The sequence below is a fragment of the Patagioenas fasciata genome, chromosome 1 (assembly GCF_037038585.1).
Source record: "Patagioenas fasciata isolate bPatFas1 chromosome 1, bPatFas1.hap1, whole genome shotgun sequence".
Taxonomy (NCBI): domain Eukaryota; kingdom Metazoa; phylum Chordata; class Aves; order Columbiformes; family Columbidae; genus Patagioenas; species Patagioenas fasciata.
In genome coordinates, this window is record NC_092520.1 from 152,700,996 (window position 1) to 152,722,065 (window position 21,070).

The following is a 21,070-nucleotide window of genomic DNA, read 5'->3' on the forward strand; positions in this document are numbered from 1 at the left end:
AGGTTGATCTGTAAACCATTCTGAAAATTTCACGCTGCTGATGGCAATGATGAATTGGTGGCCTTAATTTTCTGAAAAAAGCATTGCTTGATTAAGATGGAAAAAATTATGATTATTTTAGTCATATAATAAAAGTTGTAACAAAGTATGAATTTTGTTATTGGAGGGGGAAGAAATGGATGGGGAGTTCCTATTCACTTGCTCCAGAAATGTTTATAACATGTCCAGATTTACTGTTACTGGATTGTTGTGTAAAGAGATTTTTTTTTTCTGGAAAGTGAAAATTAAGCATCTAGAAGTGTTCTGTATCTTTAGATGTTTTTCACTTCCCATTTTACTACCTCTTTTTGTGTTCTTACAAAATTGTGGTTCTTTAAAAACAGTGTTTACCAGTTGTTCTTATTAGTAACTCTAGTTAAAAAAAACAAACAAACAAACAAAAAAACCAACAACCAAAAAGGTGGAATTGACAAAGCAAGAGCACTGCTCTGGGTGCATGCCAGAAATTATTCTCTCTGCTTGTATAGTTGCAGCTCTATTCAGAAGCCAGCGTGGCTCTCTTGCAACTGAATAACCCTAAAGGTTTCCAAGAACTGAGCAAGCAAGCAAAAAAGAACATGACTATAGATGGAAAAGAACTGACGCTTAATGCTGCTTATTTACTGTGGGACCTCAGCTCTGTTAGTCAGGTAAGTAAATTCTGTTACAGCATATAGAGGCTGTAGTATTTAAAAAACGGCAAGTAGAGGCTAATGAGTCAATGACAAGGAACATGGGATTTTTTTTCCAGAAGCGTGGAAGCATTAAGAATCCAGTATTTATTATGTTGTTAAAAAACATCACAAGAACACTGTCAGATTTTTAAATCAAGGAGGAAGAAGGATCATAGTGACATTTAATTGAAATTAATTTTTGTGTTTTCAACTAAGTGAAAAATTTTGCCCTCTGCACATGTTCTGATAAAATTGTGTGCAGTCGAGTCCTGAAAGGCTTAACTGAATCTGACACTGGAAGATAAGCAGGCATCTTGCGTGGGGGAGACAGAGGGCTTTATTAACAAACATGATTATCTCCTTTCCGATATGTTTCTTAAACATTTTTTTGCTTTGCAGCATCATGTATGCTGAGCAAATCCTAATTACTTCTCTTTTAGAAATTCTGTAGACCGAAATACAGATGTCTGTATGGAAAAGAGGTTTACTTCGAATGCTTTTGATACAAGCAAGGATGTTTGGTTTAGTAAAAGGAAATACAACAACAAGATGTCTGTTTCAAGATAAGATGTTCTAAAATTGTTTTTTTCCCTCCTGCTAGAATTTAATTTTACAGTAAATGTCAAGTGGCATGGGTAAAGTAAATGTGCCCTCTCCAGTAAAGCCTGCAGTGTCTCTTTGTATTCTGTGAACCTGGCTTTTGGGAACTTTTCTTTGTTATTACAAACACTGAGCTCAAACTTCATACTTCCCCATGTGGAAATTATGCATTTTTTTGTAAATGGGTACCTAGCTAACGGATACTGATGTTGCTGAAATGTTTTCAGTTGTTATGTTTTTGAGAATGTGTAAACTGTGTTATGGTACATGTTAGAAAAGAAGGAGACTTAGATACAGTATGCACAATACGCAGTGAAAATGGTGATTGTTAAACGTTCAAATTTTTCTTGAGTTTCCAGTTTCAGTTGGGTGTACTTCTTTTAGAAATGTTCCTTTTAGGCAATCTTAATTGTTGTTTTTAGAAGAGGTATTTAAGTTCTATTAAATGGGAAAAGAAACTTGTTACAGTGTCATGTAACTTGATTTTCTTTTTACTTACCTGAAGAGCTTCTAATTACAAAGTTGTCATTTTAACAAAAAACTTGTGGAAATATTTAGCTATTTGATCGTGAATATTAGGCTCAGTTTTGTTAATTTTCTCCTGCTCAAGTTCTTTAAAATGAAAGAGCAGGGGCTAATTGGAGAGCTGCTACATCATGACACTTGCAGTGTATCTATATCAGGTGACGTTTATATATGGCTTATGATGCAATGTACTTGCAAGGCCCTGCCTCTTAAAGCTGGATTTCTGAAAGGCAATGCTACAAATCTGAACTGCAACTTGGCTTTTGGTCAAGATCAGGAAATAACTGAGACTAATAATCCAGGAAAACAGGAGGGTGTGTTTTATCTGGAGCTCTTTCTTCAAGAGCTGGGAATCGTACAAGGTGCTGTCGTCTCGCATTGTGGTCAGCAGACAACCTGATGCTACCAGGTGGTCAGCTATTGATGTCAGAAGATTGTATTGTTCACCTTGATAATTCAGAAGAATATGATCCTTTAGAAGAATAATGGTACTTGATCGATGTACTTGTTCTTTTTGAATATCAAAATCCTCAAATGCTTATGCACCTCTGTGCTAAAGCACACTGTTATCTAGCTGGATCAGAGCTTGAATTCATATTTAAAAATTACAAAAAGATTTTTTTTCTTTTTGTAGTCTAAACAAGATGAAGATATTTCTGCCAGCCGTTTTGAAGATAACGAAGAGCTGAGATACTCATTACGATCAATAGAGAGGCATGCTCCTTGGGTACGACATATTTTCATTGTCACTAATGGGCAGATTCCTTCCTGGCTTAACCTGGATAATCCTCGGATAACCATAGTGACACATCAGGTAAAAGCTTAACAAAAAACCCCACCAAAAACCTGAAACAACCACACCAGCAGGAAAGTGCCACTAGTAAAGATTTTGTGTTTGTTTTGAAATGTAGTTATGCCCCTTCATCTAAAGGTTACATTTGTCTGGAAGGTAGAAGTGACCATGCCTTCTTCCTGTCTCATCCATGGTTTTATTAAGCCCCAATATGTCTTTATATTTTGGCTAAGCAGATAGCTGAATATATATCAAGCTTTCATTTAGTTCACTTTTTTAAAATACCGAGGCTTCAGCTAACATATACTCATGTCTCATTTCATTATAAAGTCTATTTATAAAAAACCTAGGGAGAAGAAAACCTAATCTGCATCCATAAACAGTCTCTCAGGACTAGTAATAACCTAATAAGCTTGTGTTGAGACAAGATGGATTACAATTACTGGAACTAGGAAGGTGGTTGCCAAAAAAGTAGCTGTGCATTCTAAAAGGCTTATTTAAAAAGAGAAAGGGAATCCTTCAAGCTTCCTGAGTAAGTGAAACAAAAATACTTTAGTAGGTGCTTATTATGAATTTGGGAGCAATTTTGGCATCCGGACATGTGGTAGGAGCCCTGAGCAATCTTAAGTGGTAACAAGATACTAATGCAACTTCTGTTGCTGTCTGCTTGTGAAGTTACTTGAAAGAGATGGAAAAATCCCAACTTTTTAAGTGCTGGAACAGGTTCAACTTGCTTGAGATTTTGTGCAGCCTGTACTGCATGAGAAGTATAAATGTGTCCACTGGGCCTGATCCAGTACCCAGTGAGAGAGGAGTTTGTGTCTTTGAATTGAACCAGGTGCAGTTTCTTAGTTAAGCAACAGACTTGAAAATGGTTTTGTATGGGAAAATGAGATGGCAAAGTTTGGGGTTTTTTTCTAAAATATTTTCACTTTTTTTTTTTTTGTCATTCATATGTCATCTTGGTCTTGATAAAACTTTTTTTTCTTTTTAGTAGATGAGTATCAAGTATATCTGTTGTGCCTGACCTTTTATGGTTTGTGTTTGGTTTATTTTCCTAATTCATTTTTGCCTTCTGAAACTATTTTGGGTTGTTGGGGCTTTTTATTTTAGGAAATATTTCAGAATGTGAGTCACTTGCCTACCTTCAGTTCACCAGCTATTGAAAGTCACATTCATCGTATTAGTGGCCTCTCTCAGAAGTTTATCTATCTCAATGATGATGTTATGTTTGGGAAGGATGTTTGGCCTGATGATTTTTACAGTCACTCTAAAGGTCAAAAGGTAAGCCCTTATGAAAGGATTTTTTTACCAGAAGTAGGTGTAAAACTTTTCTATGCTAATATAATGAAAATCAAAGAAACAGCGCTTTGAAAGGAAGCGCAAATATAAATAATAAAATATGCCTTCACTCTCCCTTTTACCTCTAAAGGTTCATTATTCTTAACTAGACAATTTTTTGCAAAGGTGCAAGGTGGGGAGGGCACTGTCTGTTTTTTGCATGTGTGCTGTGTTGATATTTCGGTTGCAGAATTACTTTTGTACTTACTTCACTCACAGGTCTCTGGCAGTATAATGATTCCTCTGTCAGGCTTCATGCTTTGGTTTATCAGTGTTCTCTTAATTCTTCCACTTTCTGTTGGAGCACTGGTAAGACTGATGTGATGTTTGGCAGCTGTCAGTCTTCACTCCCGTGTGAATTCTTTTTTGTTTTGTGGGAAAAGTTCTAAACAAAACAGAATCAATTCTTCCATGGGAACACTGAGGTCAGATGACACTTAAGCTGGTCTAATATTTAAATTTACTGTAAGTTACCTCTATTTCAGACACCCGTAATATCTTTGCCCAATCTCTAGATAATCATAATTATTTACTAAAAGATATACTATTGGATACTTATGAAGATCAAGTAATTTAGTCTTTCAGCAGACCTGTTATCAACAACTGGGATTAAGCAAGGAAAGCAGGATGAGGGAACATTGACGGTTGTCATGCATAAAGACTGGTTGCCAGCAGAGATTTTGTCCGTGAGCTTGATCTACAAGAGCGACATGGAGGAAAAAAATAATATTTACATTTATTATTTATATTAAAGCAGTAAGTATAAAAGACTGTAGAGACCACTGAATTAAAGACTTCATGCAGGCAGATGTGCACACTTGTGTACACACACGGAAGGGTTGTACAAAATTAGTTTAAGCTACCCTAAAATTACTCTTTCTTTACTCGAGGATGTTACGAGACTTTTAGTTGTTTTAAATCTTTAATGATGTAGGCATATAAGTGCAAGATTATATTTTTCATGCATTTCTGTTGTTCTTCAGTTATTCTTCTCAGTTATAACCATAAAGTCAGCGTAGGTGCAGTGTGGTTTGTGATCAGTAGATGTTTTAGTAGGAAATGTGCTGCTAGAATCTTGAAACTATAAGACCAAAAGGAAAATGTGTGTGGTTTTTAATGCCTCCCCGGTTGAAAATACACCCCCACACTACTTTTTTATCTTGGCAATTCTTAGAATTATTTAAGTCATAGAGGATCAGATGCTTCAGGGATTATGTTCAACATGGGCTGCTTATCTCATGACTGTTTAGTAATGAAGGAACATTTGAGTCAAGAGAACAAGTCAACTGCAGAGCAATTTCAGAGTTGAAGTTCACAGTATCACAGTATGTTAGGGACTGGAAGGGACCTCAAAAGATCATCTAGTCCAATCCCCCTGCTGGAGCAGGAACGCCTAGGTGAGGTCGCACAGGAACATGTCCAGGCGGATTTTGAATATCTCCAGGGAAGGAGGCTCCACAACCTCCCTTCCCCCTTATCTGATAAAAGACAAAATATTTATTTTCATTGGAATATGGTTTGTGAAAATGGATTTGGGAAGGCCTGCTTTCTGTTTTTGGCTGTTACTGCCTTACTCCATGGCCTTGGGAATTCTTCAGTTCTCCCTTCTGTTTGAAAGGGATGATGTTAACTTCGCAGGTGGTAGGGTTTAAATGTTCTTTGTAAAGCTTTGTGAATGCTTAAGGCACTATATGCAGGGAAGTATTATTTTAAGTCTCTGTATTCCAAGAAACAAACTGAGTTGACCTGTTTGCCAGCCCTTGTCTCAGACTGTAATGTTGTTCCAGGTTTACTTGACTTGGCCTGTGCCAAACTGTGCTGAGGGTTGTCCGGGCTCATGGATTAAAGATGGTTACTGTGATAAAGCCTGTAATAACTCAGCATGTGATTGGGATGGAGGTGATTGCACTGGTAAGACAGCAGTGTTAAATTCAGAAAAAGTGAACTGTTTCGTTTTGATTATTTCTCCTAAGAATAATTCCGTAATTCATCATTCTCCTGCAACTGCAAAATTTGCCTCCTTTAATAATAATTAAAAAGTTGTCTTACATATTATAAACCTTGTTTCCTGCAAACTGCAGGTCTCTGTGGAAAATGACAGCAAATAGTAGAGCACAGGAAAATTTTCCTTTGTATACCAAATTTGACTAGTGAAAGGAAGGTTTTTGATATTCAAATTATTATTATTATGTATCATTGTGTAGTATATAGAAAAGATTATATATTATTTGGACTCAAAATCAAAATAATAACAGGACTGTGAAGCTGCACCATTAGTTCCTAGTTAAAATTTTCAGGACTGCAGGCTAGGAAAATGAAGTGGTGCTTCTGAATTGAGGAAGTGATAGCACTCTAGGAGGACTGCGAAATCAAGCCTGCAAGCGTGAGAAAAAGTAAATCAGTCTTCTGCCTGCCTTTTGGAACCTAAGACAAAACATGTTGGAGTTTTTGTTGCAATTTAAGTTGGTTCCTAAACTTCTACAGTGAGATTATATACACTGTAGATTTTACACTAACTCACAGTGGTCTAGTTAGTATTTGCCCCATTTTAATTTCGCTGGTGATAAATAAGATTGTCGACTCTTTGGTCTAGTTTAACGCTATGGCCTAAAATGTGCCTTTCCTCAGAAATAAGGATTTCAAATCACTGGGGTTTTCTGTTTTTCTTTTCTCTCTGTGTAGGTAACAGTGGGGGTAGTCGCTATGTTGCTGGTGGAGGTGCAGTTGGAGGTATTGGGAATGGACCACCATGGCAATTTGGAGCAGGAATAAGTGGTGTTTCATACTGTAACCAAGGCTGTGCTAATTCCTGGCTAGCAGACAAATTCTGTGATCAGGCCTGCAATGTCCTCTCCTGTGGATTTGATGCTGGTGACTGTGGCCAGGGTATGTAAAGCACATTGCTGATAAACCTTCTGTAGGATTCTCTTGAATTGCCTCATTGTTTTGGTTTATCATTACTCTCAGGTTGGGCTAATGTGCCTTGGTACAGCAGGGATGTCCAACTCATTTTCACTGGGGCTACATCAGCCTTGTGGTTGCCTTCAGAGGACCGAATGTGATTTTAGGACTGTATAAATGTAGAAGCAAGTGAAAAAAAGTTGGACACCCCTGCTGCGCAAAGTCATGGGAAAGAGCTGCTAGCAGCTGAAGAAGAAAGATGCTTCTTATATTCACTAATCCAAACTTGAATCAACATTGTATGCTGCTTTATCTAATAAAACCATTTGACCAAGCATGGGTGGGTGCATGATGCATTATAGAGCAGCAAGAGGCTTACACTTTAAATGGAAAAATTATGTTTCAGCTATGGGGTCTTAACCCGAATAAGGACAGCTGACTTGATGGTGCTTGTAGTGGTTTAAGAAGTGAGAGAACCAATCTGATGCTGACAGTGTGACCTCAAGCCTTGCTCTGGGCTCTTGCCAAAAGCTGCTTTCAGTCACCCGTGAAGCTGTCTGAAGTTTATTTTGAAGCAGAAGACTAGAAGGAGTGAGTGAAGTGATTGAGAGTGCTATCTGGTATAGGCAGGGGAACAGAAATGGAAGAATTTGGCTTGTTTGGAAGACGAAAGGTTCTGCTGCATCTCAGCTCAGACAAATGCATTACTGGCGGTTCTGTTGCTGGCAGCAAGGTTTTGTTCATGTGAGAGTTTACAGATAATACGTCTTCTGCTGTGGGAGGGAGAACTTCAGCCTATCTGATTTTGGAAGTCTCACTCAAATTAAGATGCAGTGGAGCAGTGAAATCCAACCATTGTAACGTTAATCTGCTAAAATGTGGCAAAAACATAGTATGGGCATGTTACTTATGACTGATACATAATTTTAAGTAACATGATAATAAGCCACTTAGGCTCTTCAGGTAGAGACTGAAAGAGTGATAATTATATTGGCTTTTACATTTACCACTGGAATATCTTGCAGCCTTATATGAGTATGTTCTAGTCATTCATTATTAAAGATAGGTGAACAAGAAACTGGAAGCTACAGGAAATGTTCTTTCACCAAGCTGTCTCCCTGCTTATATAGTGAATCTAGCTGGGCATGTTAAAATTTAAAAAGACTTAAAGAAAAGTGTCGCACTGCAAATTGACAGAAATTTGTTTTGTTTCTTGTTATTTTTCAGATCATTTTGAGGAGATGTACAAGGTGACGCTTCAGCTTAATCAGACCTACTATGTTATTCCCAAAGGTGAATGTCTGCCCTACTTCAGCTTTAGCGAAATAGCCAAGAAAGTAACTGAGGGTTCGTATAGTGATAATCCAATTATCCGACATGCTTCAGTTGCTAACAAATGGAAGACTATCCACCTCATAATGCATAGTGGTATGAATGCAACTGTGATCTATTTTAACCTAACATTTCTAAATAAAAATGATGAAGAATTTAAAATGCAGATAGCTGTTGAAACTGATACTAGAGAGGAACCAAAACTGAACACAACTTTCATGCAAAAATCCAACTCTGATTTTAAAATGATAACTTCGATACCGGAAGCTGAAATGATATTTGAAGATATTCCTGAAGAAAAACGCTTTCCAAGAGTCCAGAGGCGTCGAAATGACACAAAAGAAAGTCTACATGAAGAGGTGATAATACCATCACTAAACGTGTCTCTCCTTCCTGAAGAAGTTCAGCTAGCACTGAAGAACTTGGACTTAAAACTGCTCAATGGTGATATAACTCTGAAAGGCTTTAACCTGTCCAAGGCTGCTCTTGTGAAACCTTTCCAGTTCTTAACTACAGCAAAGAGCGTTACAGGCCTGGAAATGAGGGGCGTGCATAATCGTTCAGAAGATCAGAAGAACCATACCAACTGGCAGAAGCCTTCTAGGGTTGTAAGTGATGGCAAAATAAAAACAAGAAAAGCAGATGAAGAAATTCCTTCAAGGCTTACAGGAACAAAGGGGACTGTTGTGACAACAAACACAAATAAACCTATTTATAAAGTAAGGCCTAAATTCACACTTCCAGCCCAGAGCATGGGAAATAAAAATGAAACTCGAGAAAAAGTACTGAATGCACTCATATTAAGGGAAACCCAGAAATCAAAACATACTGGGAATTTAGCTACTGGAGAAGACACACAGGGAGTGGAAGAAGGAAAAGGGCATGTGCAGGTGGACAGAAATGTTATGGAGGGACTAGTGGGAAGAAAATTACAGTCGTATGCTGGAAGTTACCAAGGCTTTTTGCCATGGGAGAAAAAGAAGTATTTCCAGGACCTTCTTGATGTGAGTATCTTAATGACATTGCTTATTGGAATAGTTGCATCTTTCTGCATTTAGTGGAATACTGTTAATATGATCCATCAATTTGGAATGTGTCTTGCCTTTGAGGCAAATACTGAGTTTTTTTGAAAGCTCCTTTTGACTTTACACATAAAATTTTATTTGTTTATGATCTAGGCCTCTCTTAGCTAGGTGGCAAAAGCCAAAGAGCCATTTCTGTTCCTTTTCTACTGCTTTTTTTAATGTCAGATTCACTTTTTATTCATTGTATATTAGCATAGTGCTATTGTTCACATGTAGTACTACAACAAGAAGCTTAAATTTTGTTTTGATTGCGTTTATGCAGATATGGATCTAGTTTATTAGAAAAACATGTACAAAATATGTATAATGCTAAGTACTTGGGTTCTAGAAGTTAAACTGAAAATCTACCAACAAAACTGAATATCTAGACCATGTCAAGAAAACGTGTAGGAAGCTTCCTGTGCTTCCAGCCAAAGCGTTTTGTCAGTTTTGAAAACCTCTGTTCCTGGGGTTTCGAACTCCTTTTTAACCAGGGGCCACATCAGCCTTGTGGTTGCCTTCAAAGGACCGGATGTAATTTTAAGACTGTCTAAATGCAACTACTCCTACATTTATGCAGTCCTAAAATTACGTTCGGCCCTTTGAAGGCAACCATGAGGCTGATGTGGCCCCACTGAAAATGAGTTTGACACCCCTAGGCTAGGGTATGATGCCAGAGGAAGATTTTTCCTTAAGTCAGTGCAAATAAGACGGCCTCGCTGTTTATCTGAGATTGGATTTTGTGTGAAGAATCTTTATATTTGCAGGATTTCATTTCATCAAATACGCATGAATAATCAGAAAAAAGAAAAGGCAATATTAGAAATAAATCTGATAGCAAATAGGGACTTAGTGTGTGTGTGTGTGAGGAAGGTGTCAGAGCACAAAAACTAAGGAAGTTTTTTATAGACTACTTTTCCTCAAAGCATGAAAATGTTAAGGAAGAGATTATCTTTAATCTTCCATTTTAAAAGGATGAGCTAGGGAATATGAAGAAAAGTATTCAAAATTTCTCTTCCCATTTTCAAATATTGGAAAGAGTTGGCACCTGACTGAAATGTAATTTTCCTTATGTGTTTAATGTTTTGGGGTTTTTTTTGGTAATGTAGCCTTGATTTATGTCCTGATGTTTAGGAGGAAAAGTCATTACTCAAACAAATGTCATACTTCACTGATGGTAAACATTTTGGGAGGCAATTGAAAGATACATTTGCCGATTCTCTTCGATATGTTAATAAGCTTTTAAACAGCAAATTTGGATTTACATCTCGGAAAGTCCCTGCACATATGCCTCATATGATTGACCGCACTGTTATGCAAGAGCTACAGGATATGTGAGTACGTCTTTGGAATAATGTAAAACTAGTGGGCTCTACATTTCTGTTAGTGTTTGCTATGGCTACTTCCAGTGTGTTGGTCACTACTCATTAAAATTTACGACAACATGATAGTTGTGCTAAAATAAGGAGACCTTAGAGGACCTTTTTAAAGTTCTAGATGATAATTCATTTTTAGGTAAGGAGCGTTTAAGAAACTGGAGTACTAAATTAGTTTACATTCTTACACAGGTTTCCTGAGGAGTTTGACAAGACATCATTTCACAAAGTGCGGCACTCAGAAGATATGCAGTTTGCTTTTTCTTATTTCTACTATCTTATGAGTGCAGTCCAGCCTCTGAACATTTCTCAGATCTTCAATGAGGTTGATACGGACCAGTCAGGCATTTTGTCTGACCGAGAGATTCGCACGTTGGCCACGAGAATCCACGAACTACCATTGAGTTTGCAGGTACTCTTCCCTTACCAGTAGCTTCTAGAGTAACTGTAGTTTTAATGTCCAAAACTGTTGAAGTGAGTCAAGTCTGTCTTTATCCATGTTTATAGCATCTGTAACATTTGACAATTTTAAAATTTTACGTGGAGAGTATAACATATAACATATTTATCATTGATATATGGAGTCAACAATTGAAATGAGTTCTAGCAACATTAGAAAAATGGATCACCAGTGTCCAAATTCAAGAAAGCCGTTAGTGTGAGGGTGTCAGAAAATACATTTGCTGGTAAAAGTCATTGTGAAGACTGGGATCCTGCTGTGCGTACTCTTGTTTTTGCGTGTAGTAAAAGATGGTCCTTTCCCTGAGGAACTTGTGGCCTAAAGAAAGAAGTCAGAAAGATGGTAGCAAAGAAGTCATACTAGTAAATACTATGACCATATACAAAGATTCACATTTCTGTGTTTCTGGGAACCTGATAAATAAAGAGACGTGGTCTTTGTAGGACTTAAGCTCCTAGAGACAGTAGAGAATGAATTGTACTATTTGCGCTTTATGGAGAGGAATCAGCACAATCCAATAAAATAATTTGTCATTGAAATGGCACAGAAAATCATTGGCATAGCTGGAACACAGCCCTGCTTTAGTGTGTTCCTGACCTGGACCTTAGTCAGAAAAACTTCTTCCTGTTCTTTCGGTTCACTTTTCTGTTTGTTTGCTTGATTTGGGATGTACTATGCCACTGCTGATTTGGGAATTCTGTACATTATCCTAACATAATCAGTAAAGGTGTGTTTTAGATTTTTAGATGAAAATGACACTAAGTCATGCTTTATCTGATCTTAATTCAGCTGTGTGCTGAGCATTTACTTTAGGTGTACTGGGAGTCCCAGTGACTTTGACAGTTATTGAATTACCTTCTACTGAATATTAAGTCTTTTTTTTCCAACAGTAGCATGGAAATTTGTTAAATATATATATGCTAAATATATCTGTGCACCCATGATTTTTAGAATTATGTCAGTGAGAAAACAGGTTTATCTTTTTTTTTCCTTCCCTTTCTCTTAGGATTTGACAAGTCTAGAACAAATGCTAATAAATTGCTCCAAAGTTCTTCCTGCCAACATCACTCAGATCCATGTCATTCCACCAACTCAGGAAGCCTATTATGATCCCAATCTGGTAAGAAACATTGGTCTGAAAAGATGGCTTGGTTTCTTTCATGAGCATGTTTTTACTGTGCTTGAAAAGCTGGTGTGCTTTCTAGAAGGAAAGTATTTACAAAAATTTCTATTTGTGCGTACATGAATTGTTATAAAATGAAAATTTGACGAGCTACTTTATAACTTACAAAGCCATCAATTTCCTTCAAACACAGAGAAAAACTGAGCTTTAGAATGTTAAAAAAAAAAAAAAGTGTGCACATACTTTGCTAAATTGATGACCTGGTGGTTTATAACTTCAAACCAATACTGTATCGAAGCAAAAAATTTTAATGAGTACAGATTATGACCTTTTAGGTAGTGGAAGAGTATTACTGCTCCTCAACACATACAGTTCATAGTACAGAGATCTACAGTATATGTGTAGATAATTGTGTACAGGCATTGACTATTTTATCTTCTTTTCCTTTTTCTTCTTTTCCCTCTGGACATCTATCCTGCCTTGTGTTCTTATCAGGTTATGTTACAAGGTTTTAAAAATATTTTTCCCCTAAGTCTGAATTCCATCGAAGTTTTATATAAAGCAATTCTGTCAGCCTGATTTGAAGAAATGGGAATATGGATTTGAGAATCCTGCACAGTCTGAGAACATTACATCCAGTATAGCCTTACTTCATTTTGCCTCTTCATGACTCTCAATTCAGTTTGGAAAACTCTGTGAAGAACTTTGAATGTCATGAATATATTTTAAGATGGAGTTAAAAATAAGTTTCTGTGGTGGGGTACAACATCAGATTGATTTTTTTTTTTTTTTTAGAGTTAGTAAAATATTGCTAATCTAAGCAGTAATGACTAATGTACTTATTGGTCGGTTCAAATAGTGAAAAAATAGTGCTTGTGTTTAGCACAGATGCCTAATTTATTTCTACTTCTGTTGTCTGCAACAGCTAAATTTCTTGCAGTGAGTCTACTCCCACAGAAATATCCCTTGAGAATGGGGATTTTATTTCCCAGAATTGTTTCAACATAGATTGTGGTAGAAGTAAGGCCTCGTGTATCAGCTGTTCTGCAGAGTTTGCCTGGCCAGTGTAACTGGTGACCTCTACGAGAGGAATGTGAAAGACAGCTGTCAAATGAGCTACAATTTCTGAATATTTTAGTGAGGATAAAATGCTGAAGTTGCAATGTTTTTTGCCAAAAAATGATCTGTAGTTTTATGTAATATTTATATACTTAGGAAATTGTGATGTTGTGCACCAGTATCATATCTTTGTTTGATTTTCCCCTCAACAGTTGATCAAGAAATTATTGCTTTTCATTCCAGGAGAGTAAAGTGTGTGCAGGCATTTCTAGCAGTAATATAAGTTTTCTACAAAGTACATCTTCATAACAGACTCTGTCATTTTCAGTAACACATAATCTAATCAATGTTATCTTCCAGCCTCCAGTAACAAAAAACCTAGTGACTAACTGCAAACCTGTGACTGACAGAATTCGTAAGGCATACAAGGACAAAAACAAATACAGGTATGTTGTTACAGTCCTGTGAAAAGCTATGCTAGGTTTTGTAAAGCAATAAAAAGTAGTATCTACATGACCAAAGATTGAATGTGTATGCTAACAAATCTTACCTCAACTTATTTTAACAGTAGAACTGAAGAAACATACTGATACCTACTTATGTAACGTTTCAGTATACAGAATGACGTGTGTTTTCTCACAGTTCCTTATTTAGTAAGCTAAGTATTTCCATGCTACTCCTGTCAACTTGAGTCAGATACTAATTTGTGTTGTACAACAGAAAGCCAGAGTGTCTTTGGATGTTTATGTAAGTTGACTATCTGTAGGGAGTGAGGGCAAAGTAGCGTAAAAAGGAAGAAACAGCCTGTCCTGTAGCTAGAAGTTGTAAATCTGCTTTGTCCTTTCTTCTACCAAAAAGTAAAATAAAATAAAATGAAAAGAAAAAGCATTTTAGCCCTAACTACCTTGTAGTCTTCCTGCAAGGAGGAGTGATACGGCGGGAGGGAGAAGGACAGGAAAAATGTTTCTACCCCCTATGGAAAGGGCAGGACTAAACCATGATCATGACTGTGGGTTTGAACAATTCTATTTGTGTGGATCCACCTGACATTATATTCTATCAGATCTTTCTTCTCTGGAAGCTGCATGTCAGTGAGTTGCATGTCAATGAGGCTGTTCAGTGATGTGGAGCTGACAGCCTTGTCTCCTGCCCATTGTCTCTCTAGTGGTGGGGAGTCTCTGAAGCATGCAGGTGTCCCAGGGTGGCTACAGAGTTCAATAAAGCTGTAAAATGAAAGGGGGTTAGAGTTGCTGCTTAGGGCAGCTTTTGGACATTATTGTACATTAATTCATAGTCCTTCAAATTGTGTTGTAAGCTTTATAAATAATTCTCTTCCCAGGAGAGTTTATGCAAAAACCAAAAAGCTAACACAACAAATGAGACTGGAAAATGCTGGGGTGGAGGCAAGGATTTGCTGTGCTTAATGATATAAATACATTAGTATAAATCAGTTTAAGATATAAACTGCTCTTCTGTTGAATATTGAATAACTGTATTGTAAATTTTGTGAACTTAATAAATGCAGTATGTTCTCAGGTGAGACTTCAAGAAGTAGGCAGGGTCTTTTCTTCTATCAAGAGGTAAAAAATATAGTGTGGTACTACTACGACTGTTGAAAGAGCATTTGACCCCCTTTTGAACTCAAGATATCCTTCAGAAATTACATGTTCCTGCATTTCATATACTTATGTCTAAGTTATTGATTAGGTGGGTGGGGAAGGTTTTATTTAAGGCTGTAGTTTTATATATTAATCTGTAATTTTATTCTAAGATTTTTCTGGGATTGGTGATTGGATAAGAAGAACATATTTTCTAATGTCTGAAATGTCATTATAAACTACAATTGTAAATTTTGTTGGTTTTTTGTGTTTTAAAAAGAGTGTAGTAAGTGTTATGTCTGCTTTCAGATTAATGCCAAAACTTGTAGTTTACATAATTTGTATTAGCACTCTATTCTTAGGTTTATATGTGGCAAGTAATAAATCTACAGAAAATTGGTTCTGTACAAGAGCATTAGCTGGGAAATGTAATACTGATATAAACCAAGTTAGAAGTTCTAGTGAAGGTTGGGCAGTCAGATTAGAAATAAATTATTACATTAAATATTAAATTAATATTTATTCAACCTGACTTTAGGTTGTTCTATTAATCCATAATTCTTTTTTTTTTTTTTTTTCCTTCTAACAATAAGGTTTGAAATAATGGGAGAAGAGGAAATTGCCTTCAAAATGATTCGGACAAATGTTTCTCATGTAGTTGGTCAGCTGGATGACATACGAAAAAATCCCAGGTATTCTGTTTCTAGATCTGTATGAAGTTGTGAGATGGTTTTAATTTTCTACTTCAATTGTTTAAACTGTGCATTGAAAAAAAAGAAATTATTGCAGTGTATTTCTACACTGTGTGTTACAGGGCAAGACCAATTTTAACCAAAAGTACTTCTAATTTTTTCCATTTAACTGAAGATAAGTGACTGCTCTCTGTTATGCTAGGTGTTATCTTGTTAGTTTCTGTTAAATTTGTTTACATATCTAAAACCTTGGAAAAATGGAAGATAAACTTCAGCTATTTTTGAGGCTTTCATTATTGTTGTTCTAGAAGGCATACAGTTTATATTGCAGGTAGTTTTATTTTAAAGGAAGAGCATTTTGATCTGCTTTATGTAGCAATTTAAAAATAAAACTTAGGTGTGGATTATTTTGTTAGAAAATCAGTTTTGCATATCGATTATGCTTTCATGTTCTGTTACAACATGGCAAGAAGTATTATTATTATTATTATTTTTTTTTTTTTTTTTTAATATTTGATGAGAAGCCATCCAAAGCTGGAAGGTATTCCTCTGTTTCTCCACTCTGCAGTGGTGAAAGGCTTAGATACCGAGATCTGAGAATAGGCTCTCTAGTGCTGAAGTGGGCTTTTGAAATTACTGAAATGGGGAAAATAGATGTCCTGGAATACATTTCACAGCAGTCACCTTGCAAAGCAAAGAATACTATATTTGAGACTCAAGTCTGAATGTGCTTCATAGTAGCATTTAATGTAGTCCTGAGCCCATTGCATAAGACTGGGGTTCAAAAAGACATGGTGAGATAATAGCCAACTGTCTGGAAGTGAGACAGTGTGTCCACCCATCTCTCTCCTTCCTTCCTCTTGGTTGCTTCCTTTTATCTTGCATCTTACTTCTGTCTTCAGAAAACTAGAGAGTTCTCTGCCAGTTTAATGAGTTTGGCCTCAAGGAGGGTTCTGACAAGTGTCAAAATACAGAGCAAGAAGGAAAGTATGACCAGGTACCTTAGGCCAGGGAAAGTGAAACCTCTTCTTGCAGGCCACAGCAAGCTATTGGGGAATCACAGCTGCCTGTGAAGCTACACCATTATTTGCATTTCTAGATAAAGAGCAAGTTCTCACTTGCCTCTTACACTGTACTACTTGCTAGATCATTCAATTACAATGGGGAATGCTAGTTTTGAGATATTTTGCAGCTGAAGATGGCTTGTATCTATTGTTCTTCTTTACAAGAGTGCTTTCTGGCCACATTAACTCCTGTATTACAGTTCCCACAATTACTCAGTTCAAAAGAAAAGTGAGCAGTGCCTTAACTGATCCTGACACCTCCTCTTCTTCCTCCATTTCTTTGTATCTGCTGGCTAGGACTTTTTTCTTGACGTGTAGGTGTGATTTCAAGCCTTCTTTTAGGGCCAAGGAGGGCATGTGACATGAGTTTCTCACCTTCAGTGTTCAAGTTTGTGCTTGCAATCACTGACTTCTTACTTTGAAGGGTGGTTGCTGATGTCAGACTTGATCCTGACACTCTGTTGGTTGTGCTATGTGTATGCATACTGGATTGAGGCCTTCTAGCAACTTAAAATGGAGCTGCCTGTGGAGTGACTGCATCCTTAGATGAGGATGTGTTTGAGTAAGGGTGTCTAGTCTGCCTCAGGAACTTCAGCAGGCAAGATGAGGCAGGTGAGCTGATCTGTCTTGAATCTTCCTTAATTTTCATAGGAGGTACTGGCATGCTATTATGGACTCAGCCTGAGACTCTGTATATGCATACCTTTTTTTTTTTTTCCTCTGAAGGAACAATAGCGCATTGTAGTCCCAGAATGCTGGCTGGTTTGAAAAGTGAGGTTGAGTTAATTGCTTGGGCTGTGTTCTGCAAAGTATAGCGCAGTACTGTAGTCATATCTTGTTAGCAAAGGAGAACAGGCAGGCCTATGTAGGCATGGCATTTCCTTCTCTTCACTGTGTTTTCCCTCCACATAAAACAGCATGATTATTCTACACAGTCATTAAAAACAGGTATTCAGTGCCTCCCTTGGGATGAACTTAAAGTATTTTCAACTACTGGTCTGCCTAAAGTGTTTGCTTTGCATCCTCAGGGAAAAGTGAGCCTTAATCATCTAGGTATTAATTCTGGAATAGCCAAAGGAATTTCAGATTTGGTTTCTTTTGGATGAATTAAAACAGTTTTTCCATTTGAAACAGGTTGATATCCATGTCACTTGCTTTGGTTTGCTCTGTGTAACAGCCTGTCAGTTTGTAAGCTGCATCTCTTTCAGATGAAGCTAAATAGGGATGTATACTCCAGGAGTGCAGCTACTGCATTCCCAGGGCTAATGAGCTGCCAGTCCAAGGGACAAGGTCAGGGATAGTCCAGAGTGAACTCCTAAAATGCTTATAGTGTAGACATATGATTGCCATAACCAGCTGCTTTGCATAGTAATACTTGATAGTGTAGGCATAGCCTGCTCTTCTTTGAAGACAAGAGGCATATTTTGTTCTTCTCAGATGTAGCACTTTGAATGACTGTTCGTCCCCTGCACACTACCAATTATGCCAGATTCAGTAGAGACTGAGGAAAAATGGTAATGCCCTGTGTAGGCTGATTGACATGCTCTAGAGTTCTGCTTATTTCCAGCTTCATGTAGGAATTCTGAACTTTGCTCTTTGAAAGTACACACCATACTATAGAGAATACAGCTGACCAGAACTACTTACTTACAAAGGTTAATGATTACAAGGCATATGTCACCAGATACGATTTCTCCCTCTGGGGAAAATGTAAGGGTCTTGTATCTCACAATATAAATAAAGCACATAACCTTGCCCATGTGTGGGAAAGGGAATTTCTGTTGTCAGCCACCAGGTCAGGGTGGCCAAGGGTACATAGCAGTCTAGCACACTAGCTGCTGCTTTAGTTTCAATACTTTGCAGTAACTTCAATAGTTCTGTGTTTCTTACATGAGAAATAACTCTAGAAGAGGCATTATTGGGAGCATGCTTATTTGGTCACAGTGATTTCCATGTAAATTCTATCCAGGTGGTGGTTGTTTGTATTTTGGTTGATTATACAAGTTCAGCTTTGGGCCTACGATTCAAGTCATGTTCTGCCTGCCCAGTTTATATAGTGTTCTCAGTAATTCAAAGCCTGAGGACCAAGCTTTGTCTTCTCTTGTACGATCTTCTATAGCTTCTATGTTGACTTTCTCTAAAGAGTGCAGCATACATAATAAAGTATTAATAATTTAGTATGTTTACCCTGTATAATGGAGCTCACTTGGTTATTGAAGATAATTTACTTACGATAATTTATTTAAAACCCTTACCCAAATCATTATGCTGGCCACCTAACCTGTTGTCTGTGTCCAGTGGTGGGCCCTAGGATGATGCAAACCAGTGCCCATTAGATGGCAGCATTATGTAAAGAGAAGAGAGAGAAAGGTGGTTTGTCATTTGGTTCCTCAGAGGTTTTGGGTCACTGTCAGCCCTGGTGCTATTAGAATTAAAATCAAATTAATTTCAAATAATGCAACAATAAGGAAACTGATTACTATTATCAAATATATCAATTTGGTTTTAAAAGGATACTGTTTCAATTTTGTTTAAAATGATTCTGCTTGTTTTCTTAGTTTGCCAATACCTTTGCTATATTATTGAAGAAATATTCTAATATGGCTTCTTGTTTTCTAGAAAATTTGTTTGTCTAAATGACAATATTGATCACAATCACAAGGATGCTCAGACAGTGAAAGCAGTGCTTAGGGATTTTTATGAATCAATGTTTCCCATACCTTCCCAATTTGAACTCCCTAGAGAATATCGGAATCGTTTCCTTCACATGCATGAACTCCAAGAATGGTATGTTACACCTGTTCTCTTCAAGTTATTGTAGTGCAGTAGCATATAATTATAGAACATATTGATACAAGCCATTTTTTCCACAGTATTTTAATGAAAGACTTAACAGTGAAAATAATGTGGAAAGATCTAATTGGACTAAAATTTGAGGTTTGCAGGTTTTAGGTTTTTCTGGTGCTCATAATGGCATTAACATTTCATTGATTGACCCTAACCTACTTAAAAAAAAATGAAGTGTTGTGGTTTTTTGTATGCATGTGGTTTTTTTCATTTTTGTTTTTCAAAAAAAAGAGTAACTCAGGACTTCTGGGTTTCTTGAAGTCTGAAAAAAACCCCAATATTTCTGGAGTTCCTGTTGCACAGCAGCAATATAAACTTAGTTTTCTCACTAAGAATTTATTTTTTTATCTGTCAGACATCTGGATGATCATCACAAAAGATCCATGTGAAATTTTAAAGTTTATTTACCTCTTGCCATTTATACATAATAACTTCAGAAATTGGGGTAGTTAGCTTCAAAAGAACACTTTATTTTGACTTGTTTGTAACCAAAGGAGATTTCTGCCAGGGTGGGTTAGAGCATGCTGAAGTGCTGGTGGAAATCCGTGTTGATCAAAATGTTTGAGAGAATCATAGAACATCCCAAGTTGGAAGGCTCCTCGATAGATCATCTGCTCCAACATTTTGTGAGAAAGGGAGCCTAGATGAGATTATCTATCACCCAGTCCAGTTGCGTCTTGAAAAATCTCCGGTGATGGGGACTCCACCACATCACTGGGGTCATTGTTCCAGTGAATTATTATTTATTTCTCATTTTTTTCTCTGTAAAAAAAAAATTTTCTTATATCAAGACGAAACCTCTTCCAGTCCAGCTTGTACCTGTTGCCCCTTGTCTTCTCCATGTGGCTCTTAGTGAAAAAAGAGCCTCCATCCTCTTTCTAGCCGACCTTTAGTACTGGAAATTGTTCCATGGAAACTCTTTAAAGTGTATATATTTGCATTTATAATATATGAAGCTGTTTTTGTGTTTCCTTCTTTCTCAGGAGGGCATATAGAGACAAGCTCAAATTCTGGACCCATTGTGTGCTAGTAACACTTATTGTATTTACAGTCATCTCGTTTTTTGCTGAACAGGTAAAATTAAAATCTTCTTATCAAATCTATAACACTTAATAGATTCCATCTTCAGGATAACGCAAGAAGGATGCTTGAAGAGTAGCTAGGATTTTTCCTTCATAAAGAAAGTATAGATGTTACAGGACTGATGATTGGGTTACTTCAATTTTTAAGTCGTCATGTTGAGATTCCTTGGAAAGAGAGTCACATGAGGGGAAGGAAAGTGGAATTTCCTTTTCAGGTGCCTTGTGGCTGACAAGTCCATCGTCAGTGTGCTGAATTTGGATTCTCAAAATCAGTAATTTTTTAAAAATTCTTGGTCTATTAACACACATATTGGCAAAAGTGCAAAGTAAGTTAACAGGAAGAAAATTTATGTAATAGCTATACTCTAGTCCTGAAGAGAATATTCAAGTATTTAGAGGCCTTATCTAAATCTTATCCCTGAGTAATTGCAAAGGCACCTATTGAATTAGAAAAGTTTTGAATCCAACTCCAAGGAAAAAACCCTTCATTTCTGCAAGCA

The 21,070-nt window shown here is 37.0% G+C and overlaps 1 protein-coding gene across 4 annotated transcripts in view; it reads left to right on the top strand.

Moving 5' to 3' along the window:
* GNPTAB (N-acetylglucosamine-1-phosphate transferase subunits alpha and beta) overlaps positions 1-21,070 on the top strand; it is a 45,428-nt gene that overhangs the window by 22,517 nt on the left and 1,841 nt on the right. For all 4 annotated transcript variants that reach the window (XM_065840542.2, XM_065840531.2, XM_065840552.2 and 1 more), the window contains 13 exons: positions 528-689; positions 2,473-2,652; positions 3,745-3,915; positions 5,760-5,883; positions 6,655-6,858; positions 8,101-9,209; positions 10,404-10,603; positions 10,838-11,057; positions 12,112-12,225; positions 13,648-13,733; positions 15,479-15,577; positions 19,261-19,428; positions 20,472-20,562. In XM_065840542.2, coding sequence (XP_065696614.2) covers positions 528-689; positions 2,473-2,652; positions 3,745-3,915; positions 5,760-5,883; positions 6,655-6,858; positions 8,101-9,209; positions 10,404-10,603; positions 10,838-11,057; positions 12,112-12,225; positions 13,648-13,733; positions 15,479-15,577; positions 19,261-19,428; positions 20,472-20,562 — 2,928 coding nt within the window. The remainder of the gene's footprint in view (positions 1-527; positions 690-2,472; positions 2,653-3,744; positions 3,916-5,759; positions 5,884-6,654; positions 6,859-8,100; positions 9,210-10,403; positions 10,604-10,837; positions 11,058-12,111; positions 12,226-13,647; positions 13,734-15,478; positions 15,578-19,260; positions 19,429-20,471; positions 20,563-21,070) is intronic.